General features: G+C 33.1%; 1 protein-coding gene across 1 annotated transcript in view; it reads left to right on the top strand.

Annotated features, from left to right (window-relative positions):
* Positions 1-12,156: 12,156 nt before the first annotated feature.
* Positions 12,157-26,561, top strand: part of TRP1_1 (bifunctional tryptophan synthase trp1) — a gene marked incomplete at both ends in the record, with an annotated part of 52,107 nt that continues 37,702 nt past the window's right edge. The window contains 3 exons of the mRNA XM_051218564.1: positions 12,157-12,228; positions 20,145-20,496; positions 25,325-25,599. Coding sequence (XP_051074920.1) covers positions 12,157-12,228; positions 20,145-20,496; positions 25,325-25,599 — 699 coding nt within the window. The remainder of the gene's footprint in view (positions 12,229-20,144; positions 20,497-25,324; positions 25,600-26,561) is intronic.

Here is a 26,561-nt window from a genome sequence, read left to right as displayed (position 1 = left end):
CGAAATACACCGTTTTAGTGAAAACTGATGATAATATTGATAATAAATTAGTTGACGAAGGGTATAAATCTACAAAGTAATGGTTAAGAAATGACAGTGTTAACTACTTGATATGATAAGATTAAACATTATAATTACGTTCCTTTACTCAATGTGACTTTTTTGTTCCATTACTCAGTGATGTATTTGTGTTTGTTTTACAAGTGTGATATTTTATTCAACATACGATATTCATGTATTAAATTAAAACAAACTATGCTCAGCATGACACTCAGCTTGTGATTTGTTATCACTTTGGGTATGTTTCATACACGCGATTTTTATCCTAATTATTAATCTAAATGGATGTAAAGTCAGTAGAAAATGAGCGTATTTTCTACTAGAGACGTCGTCATGTTTGTGGGTTAATTAATCTTCACTTGTACCAGTCTTGGTGTTCATACTTCATATCATGGGAATTGCAGTGGTAACTTGTTTTACAAGCATAAGTAATAAGTGACTTCGACATAACAGTTAGTGACGACTAGACAAAACAATTGGAAAAGCAGTCACAGAACTACTAACCTGCCAGTCTACTTCAGGCTGCAATACAATCAAAGTAAAGTTTTTATATTCGGCCTATTCCTGACCAAATAAATAATGTTTTCTGTTGAACAAAAAAATTCTTAACATATATGTTGAATCTGTGTCTTACTGAGATGTACACATCTACAGTCACATTATATTGTTCTTCTTAATATAAATTATGTAGGTAGATATTCTGTTGTCATCCTCAGATCATGATGTATATTTTACATCAAGAACTTAGTAATCATGGTATTCTGCTAATTATTTTCTGAATAATGTTCCCTAAAATAATATTTCTTATCACATTAATTAGAATTCATTGCATAGCTTGTTAAACATAATTTATTCATTCATTTTCGAAAGAAAACGTATATCCTTCACCGATCGTTACTTTCAAAACATCACATCTGCATACCGTGTATTAAATCCTTGCTTTTTTCTTTCATCATATAAGAGGTTTTTATCCTAAGATCATTACTGAGAAATCCTTAATTGGTCTATGGTACAAAACATCTTTATATATTATCTTACAGTTCTTTATAGCTATATAAACACGATTAGAAATTTCCCACTATCATTATGCACATAGACAAATATTATTTTTATTCATTCTAATTCAAATAACAACAATGGCGTAGGTGTATACATACTTTATCTTCCCTTAAACTATGAGATTAAAATTACATTATACCTTGCTTTCTACTAACTAATTCTTCCTTCCTATACTATTTCCTTATACTCAATCTTTCTTTTATATATTGCTATGATTGAAGTAACTACTTCTATGAATTTGGTGTTGATCTTGTTGTGCTAATGCGGTGTAACAACTAAGACTAATGCATACATATGCCTGATCCTACGTTGTAGCTGACTGACTAATTGACTGAATAACTTTAATCTCTTGAAAATTTAACAATAAAATTATCAATAGACAAAACTGAAAAATCTTTTGAAATTGTTTATTTAAAGCCAAAATATCATCTCACAATGACAATAATATTACTTACTTACTTACACTTGTTACTCTTGATGGAGCAAAGGCCGCAGAACAGCATTCTACAACACACTCTGTCATCGACCTTCCTTTCCAGTTCTATCCAATTCTTGCTCATTCTCCTCATATCTGTCTCCATTTCTCGACGTAATGTGTTTTTGGTCTTCCTCTCCTCCGTTGACCTCGAGGATTCCATGTGAGGGCATGCCTTGTGATGCAGTTCGGTGCTTTCCTCAATGTGTGTCCTATCCACTTCCAGAGTTTCTTCCTGATTTCTTCCTCCACTGGAACCTTGTTTGTTCTCTCCTATAGTAGGTTGTTGCTGATATTGTATTAGGGATTAGAACAGTATATAATGGCTACTTTTTAATCGTTAAATTTTAATATTCTTTAATTGTGAATAAGATTGAAAAATGATAATGCATCAAGATTATTACTTAATCTCACATTAGATAATTAACTATTAAAACATCATAGGAATAAATGTATTCCATAAGTTAAATCTATCGATACAAACAATGTAGGATTGATTCGATTATAATCCTTCGTAATTTTTTAATACGTTCATCCTGCTAATATGTATGGTTAGTTTCATTTTTAATTATATCGTGTTTTAGTATATATTTGTTATTGTTAAATAATTACTCAGTAATTACTCAGCTCAACTTTATAATCATCAATCTTACTTTATATCTATCATATATGAATGGTGTATCTGTAACATATAACAGATATATAAGTATATAGCCGAAAAAAGATTGATAACAATACTGTCAAAATGAAAGAGAAATACAGATGAATAAGCAATATGCTAGGTTATTCTTATGTTAGATGTTTTATTGGTAAATTCATTATAATAACTTTATTTTCATCATAAACTGATTGTACTTAACAAATGAATTGGTGATAATTTAATAGTTGAATTCGTGAGTCGATTCAAATTAGACCACCATAAAAACACTGGACGGCCGTTTTGTCCACACTAGTGACTGGCTTCAAGAGGTATTTCCTGGAGTTCTAGTGAGACGCTGTAACCCATGGAGTTCAACCGTGTCTGTTGTAGAGGCATTTATTTACTGAAGACAATGTTAGATGGTGGCAAAATATCGTGGATTGGTTGAAGTTAGACATTAACACTGTGGGATGCCGGCCGGCTCAGTGGTTGAGAGTTCGTGCGCGATACCGAGAATCCTGTGTTCCAATCCCACGTGCGGGATCGTGGGTGCGCACCGCTGAAGTGTTGCATACTAGAACGGAAAGGCCGTCCATTTCTTCCAGGTTTTCCATAGTGGTCTAGCTATAATCGATTCATTAACTTAACTATTAAGTTACTACAATTTTCACAAACCCTCATTTTGAAAATTAGTAATGACTGAATATTTTAAGCTTGATTCATATTCTCAAATAGTTTTGTAGTACAAACTCGTTACACTTAAGCTTCTGTTTTGAAGCTAGTGGTGAATTTTAATATACTTGCACTAGTGTGCAGTATTGATCACATAATATGACAGCGTTTGGTATAACTGCTTCATTATTTCCTCCGAGTAACAATCCACTTTTGATGATAATGACGTATGTCGTTACACATAGTTTTCAACCTAATTTGAAATACAGTCACACTGCTGAGGAGTCCCACAATAGGACGAAACGGCCGTCCAGTGCTTCCTGGTTTGCCATGGTGGTCTAGCTTCAAGTGACTCATGATCTTAACCATTGAAGTTAAAAATATATTTGTTCAAGATAATTGAACAAAAAATTTATTTTATCATAGGACTGTTTCAGTTACGTCATTTTGGACAAAAAATTGAAACAAATTCATTCGGTGACACCTTGCTTAAACCTCCTTGTCGTATATTTATTAGTTTTGCAAATAACATAAAATCGTAACTCTCTGACTCTTCATGTATGTCAACTGCAAACTTTTTCCCCATTACGTTTCATGAAAGAAGTTCCATTCTTTAAGGAGGCGAAGTTAAGGCAGATTAATCATAGCGGTTAGTAAGCTTTTCATTGTTTTCTTTTTGAAGAAACGACAGTAAATCACTTTGGAATTCGTGGATTAAATATATAGATTGTGAAAAAAACGTTGTTAAGCGGGAATTTGTTAGAGCATTACCATAACCTAGCAAATAGAACTGATTATAGCGATGATAACTAATCATTTTCAGGGACTGAATTCGATTTTTAGATTGTGAGTCTCCTATCAAAAGTATCATTAGTTTAATCCGAACTTAATAAGCTTTCTAATTCAGGTTTTGACTCACTTTCTTTTATATTGAACTTTCAGAAATGATGCACCTTAAATCATCATGGTTTCATAAGTGTCGCTAATTTATTGCAATTAACTTTAGTGTTTAGATAACAGTTTTGAAACTCAAAGCGACATGAAATCAATAAATCACTAATAAATTTTCAGTAGTGAATGTACCTTAAAATGTCGGATGCAGATTTATTACCTAAGAGCATTGTTATATAGACAACCAAAGTTTATTTCTGCCTCATTGAACAATTTAAGAATAAACGAAAATACTGAATTCTGTGAATAGGAAAGAGAAGTTAGTAAAGGAAACCAAAATAAATAAGGGAGGGCAGTAGATGAAGGAAAAAGAAATATATCATCAATATAAAAAATATATAACGAAATAAGGATTTATTCTATTGTATTTACGCGACTTCCATTATAATCTCTACATACACCACATACATGATGATACTGTTCGATTTCTGTTGGAGATGTTAGATCCCCAGAACTCACTTGGTAAATGCCTCAATTTTATAATTTTATTTTGGAAATTTAAATTTGCTTGTTTTCGCGCCAAAAGCGCACTTTTTACCTTCATGTCGTATTTCCCACTTGGGAAAATCTTTAACGCTATTGGTCCGTTGTGTATTTTTAGTATGGTATTTTTGCTGCGCTTCCCAAGGACAGTTTTATGCTGTATATATACGTTTGATTTGTGTCTGTTATTATTTACTTGTGTTTCTGGCTTACGGAATATACTTTCCCGTTCCAAGCTTGGACTTCTTCCTCTAGTTAGTGGGGCTGGGACTGTTAGGTATGCAGAGGAATATACCAATAATTATCGTGTTAAGTCGAATGGTGTCCTTGGACGTTAAATGGACATTTCCTATTGGTCGATGTTTATTTCACTTGTTAAATATTATGTAAATGTTGTTTTCTATTTTATGGTACGATGTGGTTTGTTTGTTTGGTATATAAATAGAGTATGGCTGAAATAAAATGATTCATAACTCAGAGGCTGTGACTTGCGTTCTAGACTCAACTGGCTGGGCTAGACAGGGAAGTGGGACCAATCGGGACTCTAGGCCGTCCTTACGTGTTTTCCGTGCCACTGATTCGATCGATAAATACGCTGCGCATCTAACCTGCAGTCCACCCGTTACAACAGGGACGCATCAACTAGCTAACTTATTGGTCTACGGTCACAAGTCTTTGCTCTGTTTGCATACTAAGTGAACTCGTAATAGCTTCAAACCTAGCAATTTCATTCTCTGAAAGTTAAAAGAAATATTCTTTTTTGTTTCCATTTACTTTTGAATGTGAAGTGAATTTTTTCTAAAAAAAATAAAAACTAAATCACGTAGTAAAAATGAACAAAAAACAAGTCAGAGTTATAAAAGGAAAGGAGAAATTACCTTGTCAAATGTAAATCTTTGATAACATCTGCTAATTAGTGTAATCGACTGAGTAGTTATTATTTGTAGTTGAACAGTTGAAGTATGAAGTTATATTTTGGCAATTTAATTTTTTATTTAATTTTATGCTAAAGATTCGGTTGAAGTATTTGATTAGAATAAGTTCACTTTTACATTCTCGTCGATCTTTTTTTTCGGTCGTTAACGTAGGTAGGTATAGATTGATGAAAATGGTAATTACTGTATTTCTATTTAGATGCCGTTGGACTTCTTGACCACCGCTATCGGTGTAGTCCAATCTGAGAAGTTCATAGGCTCAATGACACCTATTTTCTGAAGGCGTTCTGGTTCCTGTTCAACCACAGGGAGATCCGTATGAAGAACAAGTCTTTTATGTCGATAAACGGGAGTAGCTTCAGGTCCTCAGGGTTAGTAATGCTTTGGCTTTCATACATTCTTCCACACCCTAAGTAGACTCGTTGTGATGTCTTTGTAACGCGGAACTCTTTCGAGTTCACTCTAAGGGGTTTTCAGTTCTGACACGGCTGAATATGTTGTTAATCGAATGGTGTGCCAGTTATAGTGCCTCTGTCAGACCTAACCCCAATAAATCGAGCACTGGATTCTTTGTAATGTATACTGTTGCATTCGTTGTTGTATTACCTTTAGAGTCAATGAAGGGCACTTCTCTGACAATCTTCAACTGTCCTGTGGAAGAATTGTGTGGTTGTTGCGTCGTTGACGACGCAATATTCTTCCTCGTTTCCGGATCGATGAGAGTAGTGTCGGATACTGTATTCAGTTGAAAACGAATACGGTGCTTGTTAATGTCCACAGTTACATGCTGCCTTCGGCGATCAATTCCTGCTCAATTATGAGCTATCAATATTTTGTTAGTTATCCCTCTCGATTTGTATTTCTTGAAATAGGGTTTCGATGGGTAACGTTAGTTTCTTTATGTCCTTTACGGTGGCATTTAGTGCACCGATGATCCTTATATGAACGGGAATTCTTGTAATACCAACCTCCACATTTAAACTGGTCTTCTGTCATGGAAGATAATTTGAACCTCTTATATTCTCGGTTCACGATTCCTGCATGTTTCACCCACTCTTCTCCTAGTTCTTTCGTTATCTTTAGGCATTCGAAACGGATATTAAATAGAGATGACTGTTCTCCGAAGATTTGAGACAGGGTTTTAATTGTTTCATCAGAATTGAAGCCCCATGGCTTCTTTGGAATAATAAAATTACTGTAGCGTTCATGTTCCGTCGTCCTAATTTTTCTTCAAAGTATTCTGACCTTTGAGGCGTCATACAGCCTGCAGAGATGAATATGGAACAGACCTTAATATTTCTTGAACCAAGAGTCAAAAGTAACACCTGCTACGCCGTCAATGTTAAATTCACGGATAGCATTTATGACTCAATCGGTAGTAGTTCACCAGCAGCGGGGTTTTACCGAGACAGGGACGTTTTCTGACTTTCCGTATAGAGTTTTAGTTCCTCCAAAAGATGATCATTGTAGTTTTCTCCGTCGTTACTGATAAATTTTCTTACCGAACGCTTGATTTGGTTTCCCAATCTCTTCTAGTATCCCTCAGGCTTTAAAAGAAACATAATGAAATCAAACAATGTAGGAATACAATCTTAATTCAAGTTAACTATTGATCTGATTACATATGGATAATAAAGAACATTAAATTGATGGGACCAAATCGTTGACAAAATCTAATTAATATTTCACTTATTTGTCAGGTAAATGAATATTGAGTCAAATAAATTAAAAATTTGATAAAAATTCAACTTTTTTTTCACTTTCGTCAACTCAGACGTTGATTTTAAATTTTACCATTTTATGACTTGCAGTAGTGTATAATTGTCTTAGTTGTATACAGTTAAAAGGCTAATAATTACATAGTACAGATATAAATTAAAGTTCAGCTTATTAGTTACATAATAAAAGGGTGAGTTAAGTAAAACTGGGCAGCATCAATAATGAACACGGTGGATCTGATACAGATGTGAAAGCGCGGATCGGTAAAGCAAGAGCAGCATATTTACAATTGAAGAACATCTGCAACTCAAAACAACTGCCTGTCAAGCAACACAAAGGTCAGGATTTTCAATACAAATGTCAAGACCGTTCTACTGTATGGAGCGGAAACCTGGAGAACTGCCACAACCATCATCCAGAAGATACAGGTGTTTAATAACAGTTGTCTATGCAAAATACTTCGGATTCGTTGGCCAGACACTATCAACAACAACCTACCGTGGGAGAACACAAACCAGATTGCAGCGGACGGAGAAATCAGGAAGAAGCACTGAGAGTGGGTAGGACATAGATTGTGGAAAGCACTGAACAGCATCACAAGGCATGCCCTCACATGGAATCGTCATGGTCAACGGAGGAGAGGGAGACCAAAAACACATTACTTCGAGAAATGGAGACAGATATGAGGAGAATGAGTAGGAATTGGATAGAACTGGAAAGGAAGGCCGAGGACTTAGTTGGTTGTAGAATGCTGTTCTGCGGCCTATGCTTCACTGGGAGTCACATTCGTAAGTAATCAAGTAAGTAGTTAAGTAAAATGATCGAAAAGCTATGGTCATTTCTCACTAACAGGTACCTACCATTTTATTTTACTTTGAAACAACGCAAATGGTTGGAATATTATTTCGTTAATGTGTATATGTTGATATATATATTTATTGACCATTAGTTTACTGTAACTGTATTTATAAAGTAAACTTACATCACAGAATCATTTATGCTGTAAACAAAGGTCTGTTGTAAAATAACTTATATATGTATAAGTTATTACATTTGATATTGTTGTTTGTCTTTCATTAGAACTCGTAAGCCAATAACTCTTAAACTTAAACTTCAATTGATATCTTATGCCAATGCTAAAATCATAAATGCTGGAAATAGAGTATTCTGTTCGCATCTATCAGTAACTTTCAAATATTGTTAAAGGTAGAGATTAATTCAATAAGGATTTCAACTCAGCAATAGGCCTTTATAACTTATCATACGTGTTTTACGTTAGCACCAATAAACATATAGACTTATTAAAATTCTGTAAGTTAAATTAAAGTCTTTCCGAGATGTGATTGTCATAAACAGAATGGAACAGGATACTACAACATTTAACCGACGATACATGATTCAAACTGCATGATTCAGGTTTTATAATTTTTGCCTTAATGTTTGTCATTCAAATCTGTTAATATACATTTTGTAATAGAATTTCTATTATTTACTACAATTTAACTTTCTTCATCTTTAAGACCTGTCAATTGAACAATAAAGCTGACAGAGTTCAAATTTTTAAATGAAGTTTCTACAGTAGAGTACACTCCTCACGTTTTAGTTACCAAAGACATATTGAAATAATGATAAGTTTCGTTTTACATACAAAAAAAAACAATTAAACATAGTAGATAAAACATTAGTCATTTCATTCTGTGCTTAGATACAGTATTTTTCCTTATTTGGAAAAAGGAAAGCTCATCTTTATTAAATTTTTTTTCTGTTGAGTTCAAGCAACAATCAACCAGAAATAGTATCTAAGGTATCCTGAAACATAATTACCAAAAATATCATACACATAGTTCCCTCTATCATTATGAAAAGTCGAAGAACAAAGCTTTTAGCAGAATAGCATGAATTCATTTTATTTCGTTTGATTCTCTTCAGCTGTTTACATTTTATAATATTTAAAATCATAATTACATAATGCATTTAAATTATTTACATCAAAGAGTTTGATTGAAAGTTATATTGAAGATTTATATTAATTAGCAATATTAACATTCATTTAATATACAATAAGAATCCTTTTTCATTATTGAATTATGCTTCTGTTTTTGAGTGATACTTTAGTTGATGCAAACACTGTAGTTTTTTTATTTTGAAAATATAACAAAATTTCTTACATATTTTTAAAAAAAACTATCTAAAGAATAACAACAATCAACGTTCAATAATTACTCTAAAGCTATTCGGTCTGCTTAAGCATCTGGGCTACCTGTTCCTGCCATCCAGATATTTCAACAAGTTATCTATTTTTATTTGTTTTAATATATCAACATGTTTATTATTCACATGATGTATTCTGCTGCGTTTCTGAAAAGTGTACAACCTTTCGTTGTCAAAGTTACAAAAAACTCCATAAGAGCCAATGTGGTTGCTGGCAATATACAGCGAAAAGAATGCACATTATTCGGACGTTCATTTACTGAAGTGCTAACATCTAACTGGCGATCACTCAATATTTATCGCCATGACCGACCAAGAAAAAAAATGGAAACTTGTTGAAATACTTTACGCTGAGAATTCTATATTGTACCAAAAATATAATATTGAATAAAGCTGATAATAATAATAATAATATAGCCCCCTTTCAGAAATAATACATTATTCTTACAGGTTTATCACTAATATATTTCTTTATTAATGTGACAATATTTTAATATCAGAAGGGGTTTTGTGGAGATTTTAGGAATTTCACTAGTTGAAATCATGGGTCAATTGAAGCTAGACCATCATGGAAAACCTGGAAGCACTGGACGGCCGTTTCGTCCTAGTATGGGACTACTCAGTCCTCAGCAGTGCACATCCACGATACCGCCTACCACGAAATTCGAACCAAGGACATATCAGTCTCGCTCGCGAGTTCTTAAAGACTAGACCACTGAGCCGGCATACAAGTGTTAATGTCTAAGTTCAACTAATCCACGAAATCGCGCCACCGTACACTATTGTCTTCAATGAGCTGATATCTCACAACTGACCCATGATTTCAATCAGTGAAATATTTTAATACATGATCAATCTTCATAACATTAAAATCTTTAATGTTATTTCCCTTCAATTTCTTAATTACTACTTAAATATTACTCAAATTCGAGGTAAGTCACGTTAGTTTACTGAATAATATATTTCTTATTTTTAAAAACAACAACATCAACAACAAAAACTTTGGAAATTTATTCGTTTTGAATATAAATAAATAATTTTTTTCATTTTTCTTTCCGTAAAAAAACTAATTAACATTTTAAAACACTTTTTTCTCCCTCCCTACCTCCTTCTCACTCTTGCTCACTTTTTTTTTTGTTTTTTTTTCAGCTTAGAATCTCAGAAAAAAAATAAAGGATATATGCGTTTTTTTTCTTTTTATTGTTTACAATATTTTTTTCTCTGTTTTTTTCTTAATCCTACTGAATTAAACATTCAGTGCTTTCATTTTACATTGTAATATACTAAATAAAATTATTGGTTAAGCTGAAATTACTTAACCGATAAATCTATGAATATTATAATGTATATGATAATTCATATGAAATTAACAATAAAATGGAATAATTAGTAGGTCGTTTATTTAGGGAATGAGTAATATATACATATATATGTATATATATATGGAATCCTATTTACGATTACGAAATTATCTGTATATGATAATAATGATAATAATAATAATGATAAGGCTGATGTGACTCGGTTAAGTACACGTTTGTAGATTGACTAATGTACTATTTGTAGAATAATCGGTTACATTTGAAAATATTTCCTATCGGAAATGATGCAAAATTACTTTTCGGAAATAGGAAATAATGAAATTTTCTAGTTGAATTGATGAGTCAATTGAAGCTAAATCACCATGGAAAACCTTGAAGCATTGGATGGTCATTGCTTCCTAGTATGGAACTTCTCAGCAGTGCTTATCTACGATCCCGCATCGTGAGATTCGACCACAGGCCCTATCGGTTTTGTGCGGGAGCGCTTAATTTCTAGACTATTGAGTTGGCATCTAAAGCTGTTAATGTCTAAATTCAACCAATTGATTTACAAATTATTATTCACAGTGAATCTATAAAATTACTAAAACCTCCAACAAAATAATGGCATATCAAGGGTTTGACGATATATGATTTTGAGAAAGAGATAAGAAATTTCATCACTCTGAATATGGATTTCACAAGTAGTATCTTTTCTAGATAGCACTAGTAGTGGATGATGTAAATTTGATTTTATTTATCTTTTTTAATTTCAAAAACAAAAGATTTTAAGGGTTAAATCAAAATACACGATCACCTAGTAAATGTAGTAGGACATTTATTTATTTTAAATAACGCCACAATTACATGATTAGCCAGTCCCATATATTGTTTAGTTGTTTCTTCGGTTTACAGGATTCTAAATCGATCTATTTATGATAGTTTATTCAATGCTTATTTGCTGGTGTTGAAGAATCATTGACTAATTAAGTTGTGTATTTTTTTCGGGATAATACAGAACAATTTTGTTGTATTTGTTAGTTTACTACCTGTTCATTTTTTTTATTGAGATCATGAATCGATTGATGTTAGACCATCACAATTGAAAACCTGGAAGCACTGGACGGCCGTTTCATCCTATTGTGGGACTCCTAAGCAGTGCGCATCCATGATCCCAAACGCGGTATTCGAACCCAGAGCCTTCAGTCTCGCATGTGAACGCTCAATCTACTGGACCACTGAGCTGGCCGGCATCCAACGATGTTAATGTCTAACCTCAACCAATCCACGAAATCGCGCGATCATCTTCCATTGTACTGAGGTAGATACCTGTCTCTACCTTACATGGATTAGCTCCACTGGTCACTGATTATCACTAGAACACCGACAATTCCCTCACAAAGCTAGTCACTAGTGACCACATGGTAATTGTCAGTAAAGTGTCATTTTGATGGACAAGTGAATTCACATAACAAAGTTACTAGATCTGTATTATTATATATGTAGTTGAACATGGCTCTTTTGGATAATTTAATATTTACAATAATAAAATAACTAGTCTTGGAATATGTCAATGAGTAGAAATTTTTATGTAAGGACTGCATATTTAACTCAATTATGGATTACATATTTTCAACGATTCTCATTTAAATGGAATTTGTTACTGTTGAATGGTTTGTATTACATTCTATAATAGCAAATCAAATCAATACTATCGTTAAGGTAATCCCAATTGATCTCTTAATTTTTAAGCTTGTCGTCACAATATCTTGTTCTTAATTATTGATGTGTATAGAATCTAACCAATGTTTCCAATGACAGTTTAAGTAAACGAACCAATCAGTTAATATATTATAACTCAGCAAAGAAAATGGTATCTTCAAGTTATGTTTCAGTCTTTTCGCAACACGATGGTTAAGAAAAACTTTTCGGTGACCGAAAACGACTTCCATTTCGCGTCAGAAAGATCATGAAATACGTATATTGATAGAGTGGTATATTCACTATGCATAGTAGAAAATTATATATTTTTTTATATTCATTTAGTGTTATGCCAGTCCGTGTATTGTTCGATTACAATTGCAGCATTTTAAATCTTCCCAACGAATAATCCGTTTTTAAAGATTATAATTCAAGCAATTTATTACATTAATCATGACATATTTACAGTTCTAATCCTCCAATACTTCCAGTCTTTTGAAGTGAGCTATGTGAAGTTCATAACTAAACTTATGTATTATTAAAAGTCTATCCGTTGAACATTCAAACAAGTTAAAAATGTAGGCGTACTTATTGTGACATTTTAAGAGTTTCTTCAAAGACATTGATCGAAATGAAAGTTTTTTTATAGAATAAATGAGGCGCTGTTGTGATTTGACGAATAATTACTGATATTTTGTGAAAAATTCAAACTTACATTGTTCTGGACAAAGTTTTAGAAAGTTAGCACTTGGTGTACTAATAGTTAAACTTACTATATCCTTTGTGCCTTGTAAGACGATGCTAAAAGAACATAGATATTCTATTACATTTTTAAATTGGTGTTATAGATGTTTGCCTTTTTTAAGATTCCATTACTTCGGTAGCAGTAAAAATAATTTTAAAGAACAGGCATCAAGTAAACACTTATTAAAATTCATAATTTTAGCAAAATAAAACTTTTGTTCATTATTGAGACAATCATCATAATCCAGCTATTACAGTAGTCAAAACTCCGTTTCTTGTGTCCTAAAGAATGTTATATGGAATATAAAAGAACTGAAACGTAAAGCCCAATAACCGATGAATATTTTCCTTACATCTATAATCTTAATAAATCTCTTGAATATTCAGTACAAAAGGATCGGAATCTAATCACTGTTTATAACCATTAGTCCCAATGATAAATTTCAATAATCCGATGTGAAAACTGTTATCAGGATTATCTAATATATCGGCGCAATATATAAAATGAAAAGTTTACAGAAACTCGACACTATCAAGTGGAATATTAGAATTTTGAAAAATGCAGACACAATGGTTAAGGTAAGATTGTTAGAACAACAACAAAAAATAAAGTGTGTTGTGTTAACTGACAAATCTTCATTTTATTTACATAGCACTTGTAACATATTCGCTTATTCTCAGCTATTGTAAAATAATAAACCCTACACTTTAGATTAACCATCTTTAAAACCTTATGCCATATACTAATTCCTTGTTGTATTCATTATATATTTCTATAAATTTTTTTCTAAAAACTCTTTTCTATTTTTCAAGTTTAAACTGAGATACCTGATGGATAAACGCAATATTATAATCAAGAAAGTAGGTTGATTAACCCTGGAATAAGCTTTTTGTGAATTTTTACTAAATAAGGCATATGTAGTATTCAATAAGGAAGGAAAGATTCAACAATAGGGATTAATTAACCTTAAAGTCTCGATGGATTTCACATATATGTAAAAGCGATAAATGTTGTATATATATATATATATATATATATATATATATATATATATATATATATATATATATAATGTGTATAAAGGAAGTTAACTTCAAATGTCAAAACTAATCTTTTCTTTATTCTGTTTGAAGACTATAAACAAACTAAAAATGCCCGTGACAAAGCACTATAAAAGTGTTTAAATTTACCTTTACAAAAACTGATTGTGAAAGTATTTCAAACTGGAAACTGAAGGATTTTAAAAGTAAATTAATTGATGAATACAGAAAGCTTTCATCCAAGAAAATAGTGCAAACGAATAAAGAAGAAAATACATATATCAGTTTTGCAAAGTATCTTTGGTACATACTACAGTCTGATTGTAAATGACGAAAAATGATTTTACTTACGAAGTTATTCCATTTAACCTTCGTGGAGAATCATAGGCCGCTCATCAGAGTTCTTCATCCAACTCTGTCGTGGATAATTCTTTCCACTTGTTTCCAGTTGCTAATTATCCTTCTTATGTTTGCTGCCAATTGTCGACACAGTGTTATTTGGCCTTCCTCATATTTTCATTTCCATTCAGGATTCCAAGTTGGGGGTTGTATCGTGATGCAGTATGATGACTTCCGAAATTTATGTCTCATCGACTTCCAACATTTTTTACCAGTTTCTGAAAGCTGTTTTGATCTCTCCCACAGTAGGACGTTGCTGATTGTATCCGGTCAACAGACATTCAATATTTTGCATAGATGATTGTTTATAAATACTTGTACCTTTTGATGATGGTTGTAATAGTGCTCCACGTCTCAGCTCTGTATAGAAGAACTGTATTGACTTTCTTATTGAAGATCGTGACTTTGATGTTAGCTTTCACAAAGCTGTTTTGAATTCCACATGTTCTTCAACTGTAGGAATACTGTCCTTACTTTGCTACTCCTCCAATATACGTCTGCGTGCAATATTTTCGATAAATATCCAGTTTTGTCAGATATAGTAATTGTGACCTCAGAATAAAGTATATGTATTCAGAACTCTATAATCTATAATTTTCATTTATACCAGACTTGTGTTCTTACTTTCGCGTCGTTGGAATTGCAGAGGTCCGTCGTTTCGAGAATAAGTGTTAGGTGTTTTCGACACAACAGTCAGCAACGACCAGATATAACAAGTAAGCATTCAAATTAACAAAACATATCAAGAACTCTAAAATTTCCATTCAGTTGGTTCCCTTTGAGAATTCGAATAAAATCAAAACAACAATTGAGGCAGAATAGTATTAATTCATTTTGATTCATGGTTTTTTATCAACTGCTTGGAATTATATATGTAATAAAGTGTAACATAATATGAAGCAATCGGCATTGATGAAGAAATTAGAGTAACAAAGATAATGACTACATATATATATGTTTGTGTATGAGCATATTCGATGTCATTTGGAATTGAAATTCAAAAACACATTTAGAGTGAGGCAGTAATTAAATGTAACTGTCATCGCTTCAGATTGTTTTGTTTTAAACAGAGATGCTAGTCAGTGTTTTAACACAAAAGAATCTCTTTTACAATTGAGCATACTATAAATTACTCCTATTTATGTTTACGTTTGCATAATATACAGTTTATTTTACAAGTTAACAAGTGAACAAAAATCAGTTACTTGGCCAAGTCTACCGTTGTATAATTAATTTAAACAAATGTTTCAGTCATTTTCAAGTAAAAAAAAATACTATTTTTCTTTTTCAACACTTCATTGAATATCCGTCAGTAATTGTCAGTGATTGAGTTATACTGCGAAACTTTTTTGACTGCATTTCTGTTGGGACGGCTTCCGACAATTACGACGGAGCCTCCATAGGCCCTAAAGGAGTCAACCAGAACATGATGGAGCTTTCTAGGATATCAACGAAGCATGCTACTATTGAACAGTAACATAACATGCCTCTTTGCGGATTGCCTGAAATGCATTGTTGATATAACAAACGTTAATATCTATAAATACCCATGATTTTCTGTACATTTTGATTCTTAACCAACAAGCACTTCTTCCGTATTTTGTCTTTTGATTTGTGACTGTAGGGGTTCTATACGTTTGAGTGCCATAGTTGTATACCGTATTCTGCGTTAATCACTCACTTATTTATTCATTATATTCAACCCATTAAACTGTGAAATAAAATTCTCAGTAGGTTTAGTAAATTTGTCTTTACTTTCAAAGTTCTCAAGTTATGACCTTACAAACGAAACTTCAATAATGCCGTTTCGTCAGTAGACTAAGGAATTTTAAATGTTTTTTCCCCAATAAAATTATGTTAATATCTGTTCTGTTAGACTGTTTTAGAGTTTGTTTAACAAATTTGATTGTATTTCTAACACTAAGGATAAACCTTTTACTTCATTAAAATTAAGTTATTATCTAATAATATGTAGCATGCTCAATATTTAGATAAAAGTACAATTGTGTGCATACTTTTTATCTTAAAATAGTCTTCTGTATACATTGAAAATATTTCCCTACTTATGATAATGTTTATAGTTATATTTAAATAAATATTTTGTCATTCTAAGCAAAGATGGATAGTGGCTAGAAATAAAATCCTGGTCATGTGTTTCGTCCTATTTAGAACTCGTCAGCTGAATGCACTTGTATCTCAAAATGCATATCCACTTTGTGATTCGAATTCAGAAAAAAAAACTCGAAAAGAATTAGTTTGTTCTATCTTTTGAATAATTTTCAGTTTAAAATCTTAATATTCACATTAGGAAACAATTACAAATTAATCTTGATTGTTCAAATTTATTTATTCTATGGATTATGACAATTGATTAGATTAAAGTAAAATAGTTTGAAATCATATGATTACTAATTGGATCATCATAGTGAAGTATAAGCAAAATCAACCCATATTGATCCAATTAATTAGTATATAATTAATATCAGAAGGGGTCAATTGACTCGATTTCAACTAGTGAATTTTCTAATATCTTCACAAACCCCTTCTGATAATAATCATCTGCTCACTAGTGACTGACTTCAAGAGATACTCCTGGAGTTCTAGTGAGAAGCCGTTGCCAGTAGAGTTCAACCAGGTCTGTTGTGAGATATCAGCTCACTGAAGACAATGGTATATGGTGGCGCAACTTTGTGGATTGGTTGGAGTTAGTCATTAACACCATTGGATGCCGGCTCAGTGGTCTAGTTGGTTAAGCGCCTGGCGCGAGACTGATAGGTCTTGGGTTTGAATCTCGCTGGGTGCAGGATCGTGGATGCGCGCTGCTGAGGCGTCCCACGATAGGACGAAACGGCCGTCCAGTGCTTCTAGGTTTTCCATAGTGGTCTAGCTTCAAGTGACTCCTGATTTCAATCTGTGAAATATAATTAATAATTAAATCTATATAATTAAATAACTTATAATTCATTAAATTATATCATATAATGAACTTAATATTACTGTTGATTATATTCTTATCAACATAATGTAATAATAAAGAGACGAATATATATATATATATATATATATATATATATATATATATATATATATATTTCACGCTACATTTTGAAAGGGGTTTGATTTTATTTTTGTTTTAATTAATAAGAATTGCTTTAAACTAGAATGAATTACTTTGATCAAGTTTCATTACAATTTATTCAATGACCTTATGATTGAAATTAATAATCATTAAATATTGCGTGATTAATGAATAAATCATTAACTGATTTATTTTCTATTTGACCTTTATATACTACTGAACATAATAGTAATAATAATAATCTTAAATTTCTTTGAATTCATTGAATTATATAGTTTTTTTCTCATTTATAATCTATAATAAAGTTAATATGATGTATGGACTTGATTGATGATTGAAATAAAAACTGGTATTTTAGGTATTTATTGTAATAAATTTTGAAATAATAAAGAATATAATGTCAGCTACTATGTTAAGCTTATATAAGTTGTTTTAACTTCTGGGTAAACTGTTTTATTCATTCTTCTTGAGTCACTTTTTGTACCTTTGTTTGCTGATTGGGGGGAGGTGAGAGTTATTATAGCAGCTCACGAGCAATTGAGTTTGTTTATATTTAATTCGGTTAAGCTCTATTGTTAATTTATTTAATGGATAGAGTCATCCGTATAATAACAACTTATCTATATCAATGTACCCTTATTCTTGTTACACTTGTATGTATGCTTGAGCATTGTTTATTGCTCACTCATATACTCACTCTGGTAGTCCTACAATTAATCACTAACTTGATTCGATGATTTACTCATTTCACTATGTATATATACGTACATTTTAATCCTGTTCATTGACTCGCCGACTTGTTCATTTGACTAGCGTATTCACTCACTTACCTGCTAGCTTTTCAGCACAACTCTTTCATGCTTGCTTAGCGTGCATGTAATTTTGGTTATCTGTGTGTGGTACAACAATAAACGTAATCAACACTTCGTATTCGCCATTGGGGCGTTGTCTAGTGACGGTTATCAGGACGAACTGTAAACGAAGTTAAAGAATTATATTGAATACCGACCATCACAAGAAGAAGCAACTACTCTACAACATATTTATTTGATGACTTAATCACTACTTATCATTCATAAATATATTTATTTGGAAGTTGTAAGCATATTTAATGGGGAGTTTTTATAATGAATTTTCATTCCTCTTTTTTTAAAAAAAGAACAATCAGAAGTACTTTAGATTTTGAATAATTTAATTAACTGGTAAAAGTATTTTTTTATCAGAATTGGGTTTTGTGGAGATTGTAGTAGTTTTTAATAGTTGAATTCATGAGTCGACTAAAGTTAGACCACTATGGAAAATCCGGAAGCACTGAACGGCCGTTTCATTCCAGCATGAGACTGGCTTCATGAATTATTTCCTCGAGTTCTAGCGAGAAGCCATGACCACTGGAGTTTAACCGGGTCTGTTGTAGAGGCAGTTATTTACTGGAGATAATGGTGGACGGTGGTGCAGTATCATGGATTGGTTAGACATTAACATTGTGGGATGCCGGCAGGCTCAGTGATCTAGAGGTTGAGCGTTCGCGCGCAATACCAAATATCCTGCTTTCGAGTTCCACGTACAGGATCGCGGAAGCGAATTTCTGAGGAGTTCCATACTAGGATGAAACAGCTGTCCAGTGCTTCCAGGTTCTTCATGGTGCTCTAGCTTCAATTGACTGATGAATTCAACTGTTAAATTACTATAATATTCACAAAAATCTTTTTTGAGTAAATGGTTAGTTGAGTTCTCAAGAAAATTATAAAAGTATTTGATAAATATTCAACGTTATCTTAACTCATTTATTTTATTCGTTATTTGTAAAGATGTTCAAGTTTAAATTAGAAGTATAAAGTGATTTCGAGTATTTAATGTAAAGTAGGGAATCTACACCAATAACGTTTACTTATCTAAAATGAGAAAGTGCGAAATGCTTATTCATTGTATGTTTCTTATCGGTAACTAAATATAAACAAGCAATTAATTTGGTAATTCATATAGCTTATCTAATTGGATGAGTTTTTCTGTTTCGTAGTTCATTAATTCTTTCATAAGATGATGAATATCTGTATGTATTAACTGTCCATAAAATTTTAGGGAAAATGTGACTTTTCAGCTATTTACTGAGTTTCTTAAGAATAAAGTGACCGAGAACATAATCCAGAGAAATGAGATCAGCCAAGGAACTACTGAAAATCCAATTATACTGTAGAGATGTTTTTCTAAATTCAAAATTGTTGATATTATAAGCGTACAGGTTAAAAATGCGACTGCAACAAAGAGCTGATGAAAGTAGGTAATATTCGTGCTATATTATGGATTGAGTGAAGTTAAGATTATAGACCATTGGAGTCGAACTTACTCGTTGAATGGTGTGTGAATGAATATGGACTGACAGACTGTAATTTGTGCTGTATATGTATCGTATATATCTAAGGTGGGTTTTGTTGGCAATAACCATATTACACTTGGAAAATTCTCAGATAATATTTCTGAATTTTTTGTGATTATGTACTTAACATGATTCAGTCGTGAAAATGTTCATAAAGGGGGTTCTTAAACTTTACATTTTCAAATTAAGTATCTAATTATATTACATAAATCACTAATAATTAACTAAAGCATTTAACATTTACTTACATATTAGTATTAATTGTATTTGATCTGTTTTTTTATTTTTTTTTCTAACTAGTTCGTTGCTCATCCACATTGTCAACATCTTTTAACCACCTTATGGTATGATCAATTACCTGGTTGGCGTAAACGTCATCCATTTACAAAACTATTTCTTTGCTTTTGTTTCATAATTGCATTGCCAATATTAGCTCCGACATATTTAATTCATCCACATGGATGTGTTGGCCAGTTGATGCGAAGTCCATTGATAAAATTTATTAATCATAGCGCATCATTTGCAATTTTTATATTCCTACTTTTGATTGCATCAACTGATACATTAACGAAAACAGATTTACAAAGACGTAGTGAAATTCGTGGACCAGATCCAAATGTTATTGAAATGTTAATATTATGGTGGGTAATTGGTAAGTTTTAAAAATACAAACATCAAATCCTTGTTTTAAACGAACTTAGTTTAAAAGTAATAACATTTTTCATAATGTTTTATCGTCCCACAGTTTGATACATAAAGTAGACTTATAGTATTCTATTTAAATTATAAATCACAATGTATAATTACGTAACAGTAGTTGTCTTGAAGATATTCATAGTTGAAAAATGTCATAAACAATTGAAGGTCAACTAGCGCCTAAAAGTACCAACAACCCAACTAATGTGGTTATAACTTAAGTAGCAAGAACTGCCCTGAATTAGTTTTAATAAATTGAATTATATTTTCTTAACGTTTGAATTTTTTGTGCAACTGCTACTCCATCAGTCTGCTACAACGTAGGACCTGTGGGTATGTATATCAGTTCACGTTTCCATATCCAATTATTACAGAGAGATGAGGTTGTTAGGTAAAATCCCGGAATAGTAAAACTAGTGACAGTATCAGTGGTAATAGGAAAGACTCGGCATGGAAGATATGACTCGAGAAGAAAATATAAATTAGCGAAATAAAAACAAGAAAAAATTATGTGAAATTAGAATCTCAGAATTTGGGGGAAATCATAGAATGGATGTACATGCGCCATTGCAAACAATTTTGAGACATATCATTCAAAGTCTCTAACCATTGTTTACGATAATCATGCAGAACGCGACTAGGGTAGTCAACGCTTATTAACATGACTCAGTCCAATTCTCAATGTCTTCATGGATTGATGCCATAGTTTGGTTATGCCGCCTCTAGCCTTATTCTAGCCTACTTCTACACAAGAAAACATCGCCCATCGAGTTAGGTGGTGGTCGAGTATGCATGACATGTCCAACCACCTCAGTTGATGAAAATTTACTAATTCATCAATCGATCCCCATCTTTAACAAGCACCCTATTCTTAACCCAGGCATCGCTTACTCCTTAGTCCCGAAATACACGAGCAATACTTCGAAGACACCGATGACCGAATACCGATAAACTATGAGTATCCTCTATTCTTAATGGTCACGTTTCACATCCGTAAAGTAGAACGGATCAAACCGATGTTCAGTGAATTCGTTCTTTGGTTGGAAGACGGACAAGTGACGCTATTTGGCAAAAGCCAATCTAGCCTCCTGAACCTGTGCTGAGATTTCGTCAGACGCCAGACTGTCAGTAGTGGTGAGACTTCCAAGATAAATGAAACGGTCTATGCGTTCAACTACTTCACTCCCTATCATTAACTCAGGCGATGACGCAGGCCATAACTAAGGTCACATTTTACATTTGAAGGAAGAAGACTACATCCTAAGCATGCTTGAATTGTTGCTTAAGGTGTTCAGGACACTGCATTTTTATCAGCGTATTCGCCAAGCAGAACTATGTCCTCTGTGCATTCTACGTCAACAAGTGGATCTCCTGGATCTCGGGTTCTCTCTTCATGAGCTCTGGTTAGATGTCGAAGTATTATTGATGCTAATATTTCACACATTATGTCAGTTAAACCGATTGCCCTGTGATTGTCCTTTCTTGTAAACTGGGACGACCAGCGATCGAGATCATTCAGATGGGATTGCGTCCAGTTCCCAGATTTTAACTAATATTACAGTCATTCTAACTTCTAAACCTGGACCATCTCAGTGGTTGGTCCATCAGGCTCTGCTTTTCTCCTGTGCTTTAAATTGCTTATAGCCTCTTCAACCTCAATAAGAATTGAAGGACTTACATCAGTTTGCTATTCAGGTTGCTTGTAGATATTGGGTAACCAAAGTTTGTCTGAAGACCAGTTGAAATGTTTTCTTAAGTGTTCAGCCTATCGGCCCAATCTCCTGGATTGATAGTGAATAACGGCCCCGTACGTTTCCGAGATAGTTCCACTAAAGCCGGATTTTTAATATTCGTTTTCTTTTAATTATGAACAGTTGTCTACTGTTACTTATCGCCACTGAATTTTCTATCTCTTAAGGAGACTAAGAATAACATTATGTGAACTCAAATCATTAGCATTAGTAGAACGTGATGATGGAGACATACGAGAACTGTTGGTCGTGGGGTAGAAGAATAATTAAGAGGTGAAGGAGGAATTCCATCATCAACAAGATGATCTCGGGTGCTGACGGAGGTATGAGGGTGGTTGTCAATTCCTGATTATTTACATTACAGAGGAATATTTCTTCTTGACAGAACTAAAAAATCTGTAATAGTGGTGGTCATAGCGACTTGGATTCGTTACTGAAAAGCCCAAGGACGGTCGAGCAAGACCTTTTCATGAGATATTTTTGACTAACCAGTTACTTACTTCAAAAAGCCTTGCCTTCGGAGGTAGGAATCCGTGGGGTAAAGTGATGTGTGGCATTTTTGGGATCAATTTTTCCAACCTTTCCCTTCCGTTGTGACAAGGCAGAATTGTTGTAGATGCTGGTTGTCTGAGGTAAACACTTTGCTGTTGTCACACCCCTCTACAGTCAAAAGTATGGATTTGCCTTCAGGCCTTAAGTTGCTATCGTCCTCCAACCGACTTGCGTGGCATGGCAGGACCTAGAGGAACACGTGTTCCAGCCAATATAGCTCAGATCAGTCATCACGATAAGGAAGCCAGATCACCATGTCTAAGTAGCAGCTAAGGTTCGGTTTGTACAGCCGTAATGATGATGTTTATGCTTTCTTGTCGGTTTCATTAATTGTTGCTTAGCAACAGACTCTTTGATATACTTAATAGATGATGCTAGTTTGTTGGAAATGATGAGCTCTTGGTTGGTGTCGCAATGTTGATTGAGAAACTAGGAGAAATATCACTGGCTCTAATAGTAGTCACTCATACACTGACTGGTCAGTAGTATATTTTTAACGTGTTTGTTTGATTTTAATTCTTAATAGTTAGAGCTTTATGATCTCTTTTCTTCTCGATGTTTATTTAATGTAGGTACTTCGCCAATATTTGCGAATAAATATTCAATGATTAATAAATGTTTATCTTACGAGTAAGGTGACTGTCTTAAGTTATGTTTTGATAGAATAATCAGACTTAATCCTGGCATTTATGTTAACAAAACATTTAACTTTATTGATAAATCGAAATACTTCGACTTCGATAAAGGTCACATAATACATATTAATTAGGGATTTTGAAATCAGGCCACATATCTACTTAGTGTTTAGTCAGTTTGGGACTGATATTAAGTTGTAATAAAATTCACTAATAAATCATTTTTTCGTATTAGATTACTGCTTATTTTCAGGTCGACTAAATTAATATCTCACGTATTTCTGTATCATAATATGGGCTTATTCAGACATTATTGAAACAAGAAATTTCGTCTACGATATAATACATATATTACCGTAATACATCCTGAAAATGTTATTCATATGTAGGGAAATAAGTAGGTCGAATTAAGTTAATAAAAGAATATTAAAACGAAGGAAGTAGTGAAGAAAGAATACACGTTTGATGTTAAACGTAAACTTTATACTGAGAAATCCGTTTTACATTACTGGGGTCGATTTTAAGCTGGTACAAATACAAAATGAGCACCATTATATATGCACATATATTGAACTACCCACGTATATTTTTTTCTGCAACAACTTATATTCAATTATCAACCACACTTTATTATTTCTCTTTCTTATATACATATACTCTCGTAAATATGTAAATCGATAAATACAGCAAGATATGACATTATTGTCTACTTTGTTATTGAGTTCTCATTTCAGCATGGATTTCAATTTGTCATCTTTTAGTGATTTTGTTTCAGTAAAAAGTTCTAAACATTACTGGTTTTCAATAAAAATAATGTATTTTTAATATGCCAATGAGTAGAAAAATTGAGTTTTTAAATTTCCAGACGTTTTGTAACTCAGTGTAAAATGCTTCTTCAGAGAATAAATAAGCAAATTAAGTTAACCCAAGTTTAAATAGTACAAAAGAACAAAGCAATAATATTAAGTGGGATCAATCAAAAATGGGTTTGGCCAAGTTAATATCATATGATTCCGGTCAAGGAAATTTATATGAGACATGTTTGTATATTTGTGTGTGTGCATGGTAAACTACGCAAGATACTCAATGTCTGTTGCATGGGTACAATCAACAATAGTCTACTGTAGGAGAGAACAAACCAGCTTCCAGATGAAGAGGAAATAACAAAAAGACATTACGGAAATCATCAAACTATATTACGAACCGAACGCTAACTTGGAATTCCCAAAGGGAAACAGAAAACAGGAAGGCCAAAGAACACACTGCATCGAGAATTGGAAGCAAAAATAAAAAGAATGAATGGCAACTGGAAAGGATTTTCCAGTACAGAGTTGTTTGAAGAATGCTGGGGGGGTGATCTATGCTTCTCTATGAGGAGTAACTGGCGTTAGTAAGTAAGTGATGGATAAAAAAAGACAGTTGTGGTACGAAAAGATAGAGTTTAACTTGTACGTACGTTAGTGGTGTGAAATATGAATCTAATCAGACATGGTAACTCGTATAGATGGTGCAATTCGGATAGATAGTGAGGCCTTCTTTTCTCTTGAGGGCATTAAAATTAAGCAATATATGAAAAGCTTTAGCTATTCTCCTTTTGCTATAGTTGGAAAAGCCTTTTTGTATTATTTTGGTGTCCAAGCACAACTATTAATCTACTTTTGAATTATGATGGACTTTTTTCCTAAAGAACAAATACAGAATAGCGTTCATGTAAACTAAGTCGAACGGTGTGGTATTACTAGCCTAGTTTGTTATAAACTTGTATACTATGCATTTATTCTATTGTTCCTTATTCATGTGTATAGCATCATACAGTAATTTATTTCTATTTTGTTTTTTTTACAAGGATTTGTATGGAGTGAAATGAAACAAATATGGGAAGAAGGTCTTAAAGCTTATGTTCGTCAATGGTGGAATTGGTTAGATTTCTTAATGCTTGGACTTTATTTGACTACTGTTGCACTTCGTGTTGTTGCAGTCATATTACGCAAAACTAATCAATATGGGACAGAACCATTACCACGTAATCAATGGCCTGAAACAGATCCAACTTTACTCAGTGAAGCATTATTTTCTATTGCACATATATTCAGTTTTGCAAGAATTATATTTCTATTTCAAGTAAGATGATTTGTTATAACTGAAATTGAGTATTTATATTAATTTATTTTACTAAATAAATAGTACTTAAATTTAGACGCCCAAATTCGAGACCGGCAGGCTGGATTCCGTAAGGATCGATCGTGTACAGACCGAATCACAACACTACGGATCATTGTGGAAGAATCAATTGAACGGAAATCATCACTCTACATCACCTTCATTGACTACGAAAAAGCATTTGATAGCGTGGACAGGAAAACTCTAATGAAGTTTTTTCGACAGTACGGTGTGCCTATGATAGTCAATATCATACGGAATTCCTATGATGGATTAAAATGCAAAACTGTGCATGGAGGACAATTGACAGACTCGTTCGAGGTAAAGACCGATGTCAGGCAAGGTTGCTTACTCTCACCCTTTATCTTTCTCCTGGTGATCGACTGGATCATGAAGACGTCAACATCTGAAGGGAAGCACGGGATACAGTGGACATCTAGGATGCAGCTGGACGATCTAGACTTCACAGATGATCTGGCTCTTCTATCGCACACGCAACAACAAATGCAGAAGAAGACAACCAGTGTAGCAGTAGCCTCAACAGCAGTAGGTTTCAATATACACAAAGGGAAAAGCAAGATTCTCTGATGCAGCACAGCATGCAACAATCGAATCACACTTGACGGAGAAGATTTGGAAGATGTAAAAAGCTTTACATATTTGGGCAGCATCATTGATGAACACGACGGACCTGATACAGATGTGAAAGTGTGAATCGGCAGAGCAAGAGCAGCATATCTACAACTGAAGAACATATGCAACTCAAAACAACTGTCAACCAACTATCTAATATGGGAGAGAACAAATCAGATCCCAGTGGAGGAAGAAATCAGAAAGAAGTGCTAGAAGTGGATAGGACACAGATTGCGGAAAGCACCGAACTGCATCACAAGGCATACCCTAACATGGAATCCTCATGGTCA

Source organism: Schistosoma haematobium, chromosome 1 (genome assembly GCF_000699445.3).
Source record: "Schistosoma haematobium chromosome 1, whole genome shotgun sequence".
NCBI lineage: Eukaryota > Metazoa > Platyhelminthes > Trematoda > Strigeidida > Schistosomatidae > Schistosoma > Schistosoma haematobium.
Note: the sequence above shows the minus strand (reverse complement) of the source record. Positions and strands in the feature narration are given on the sequence as shown.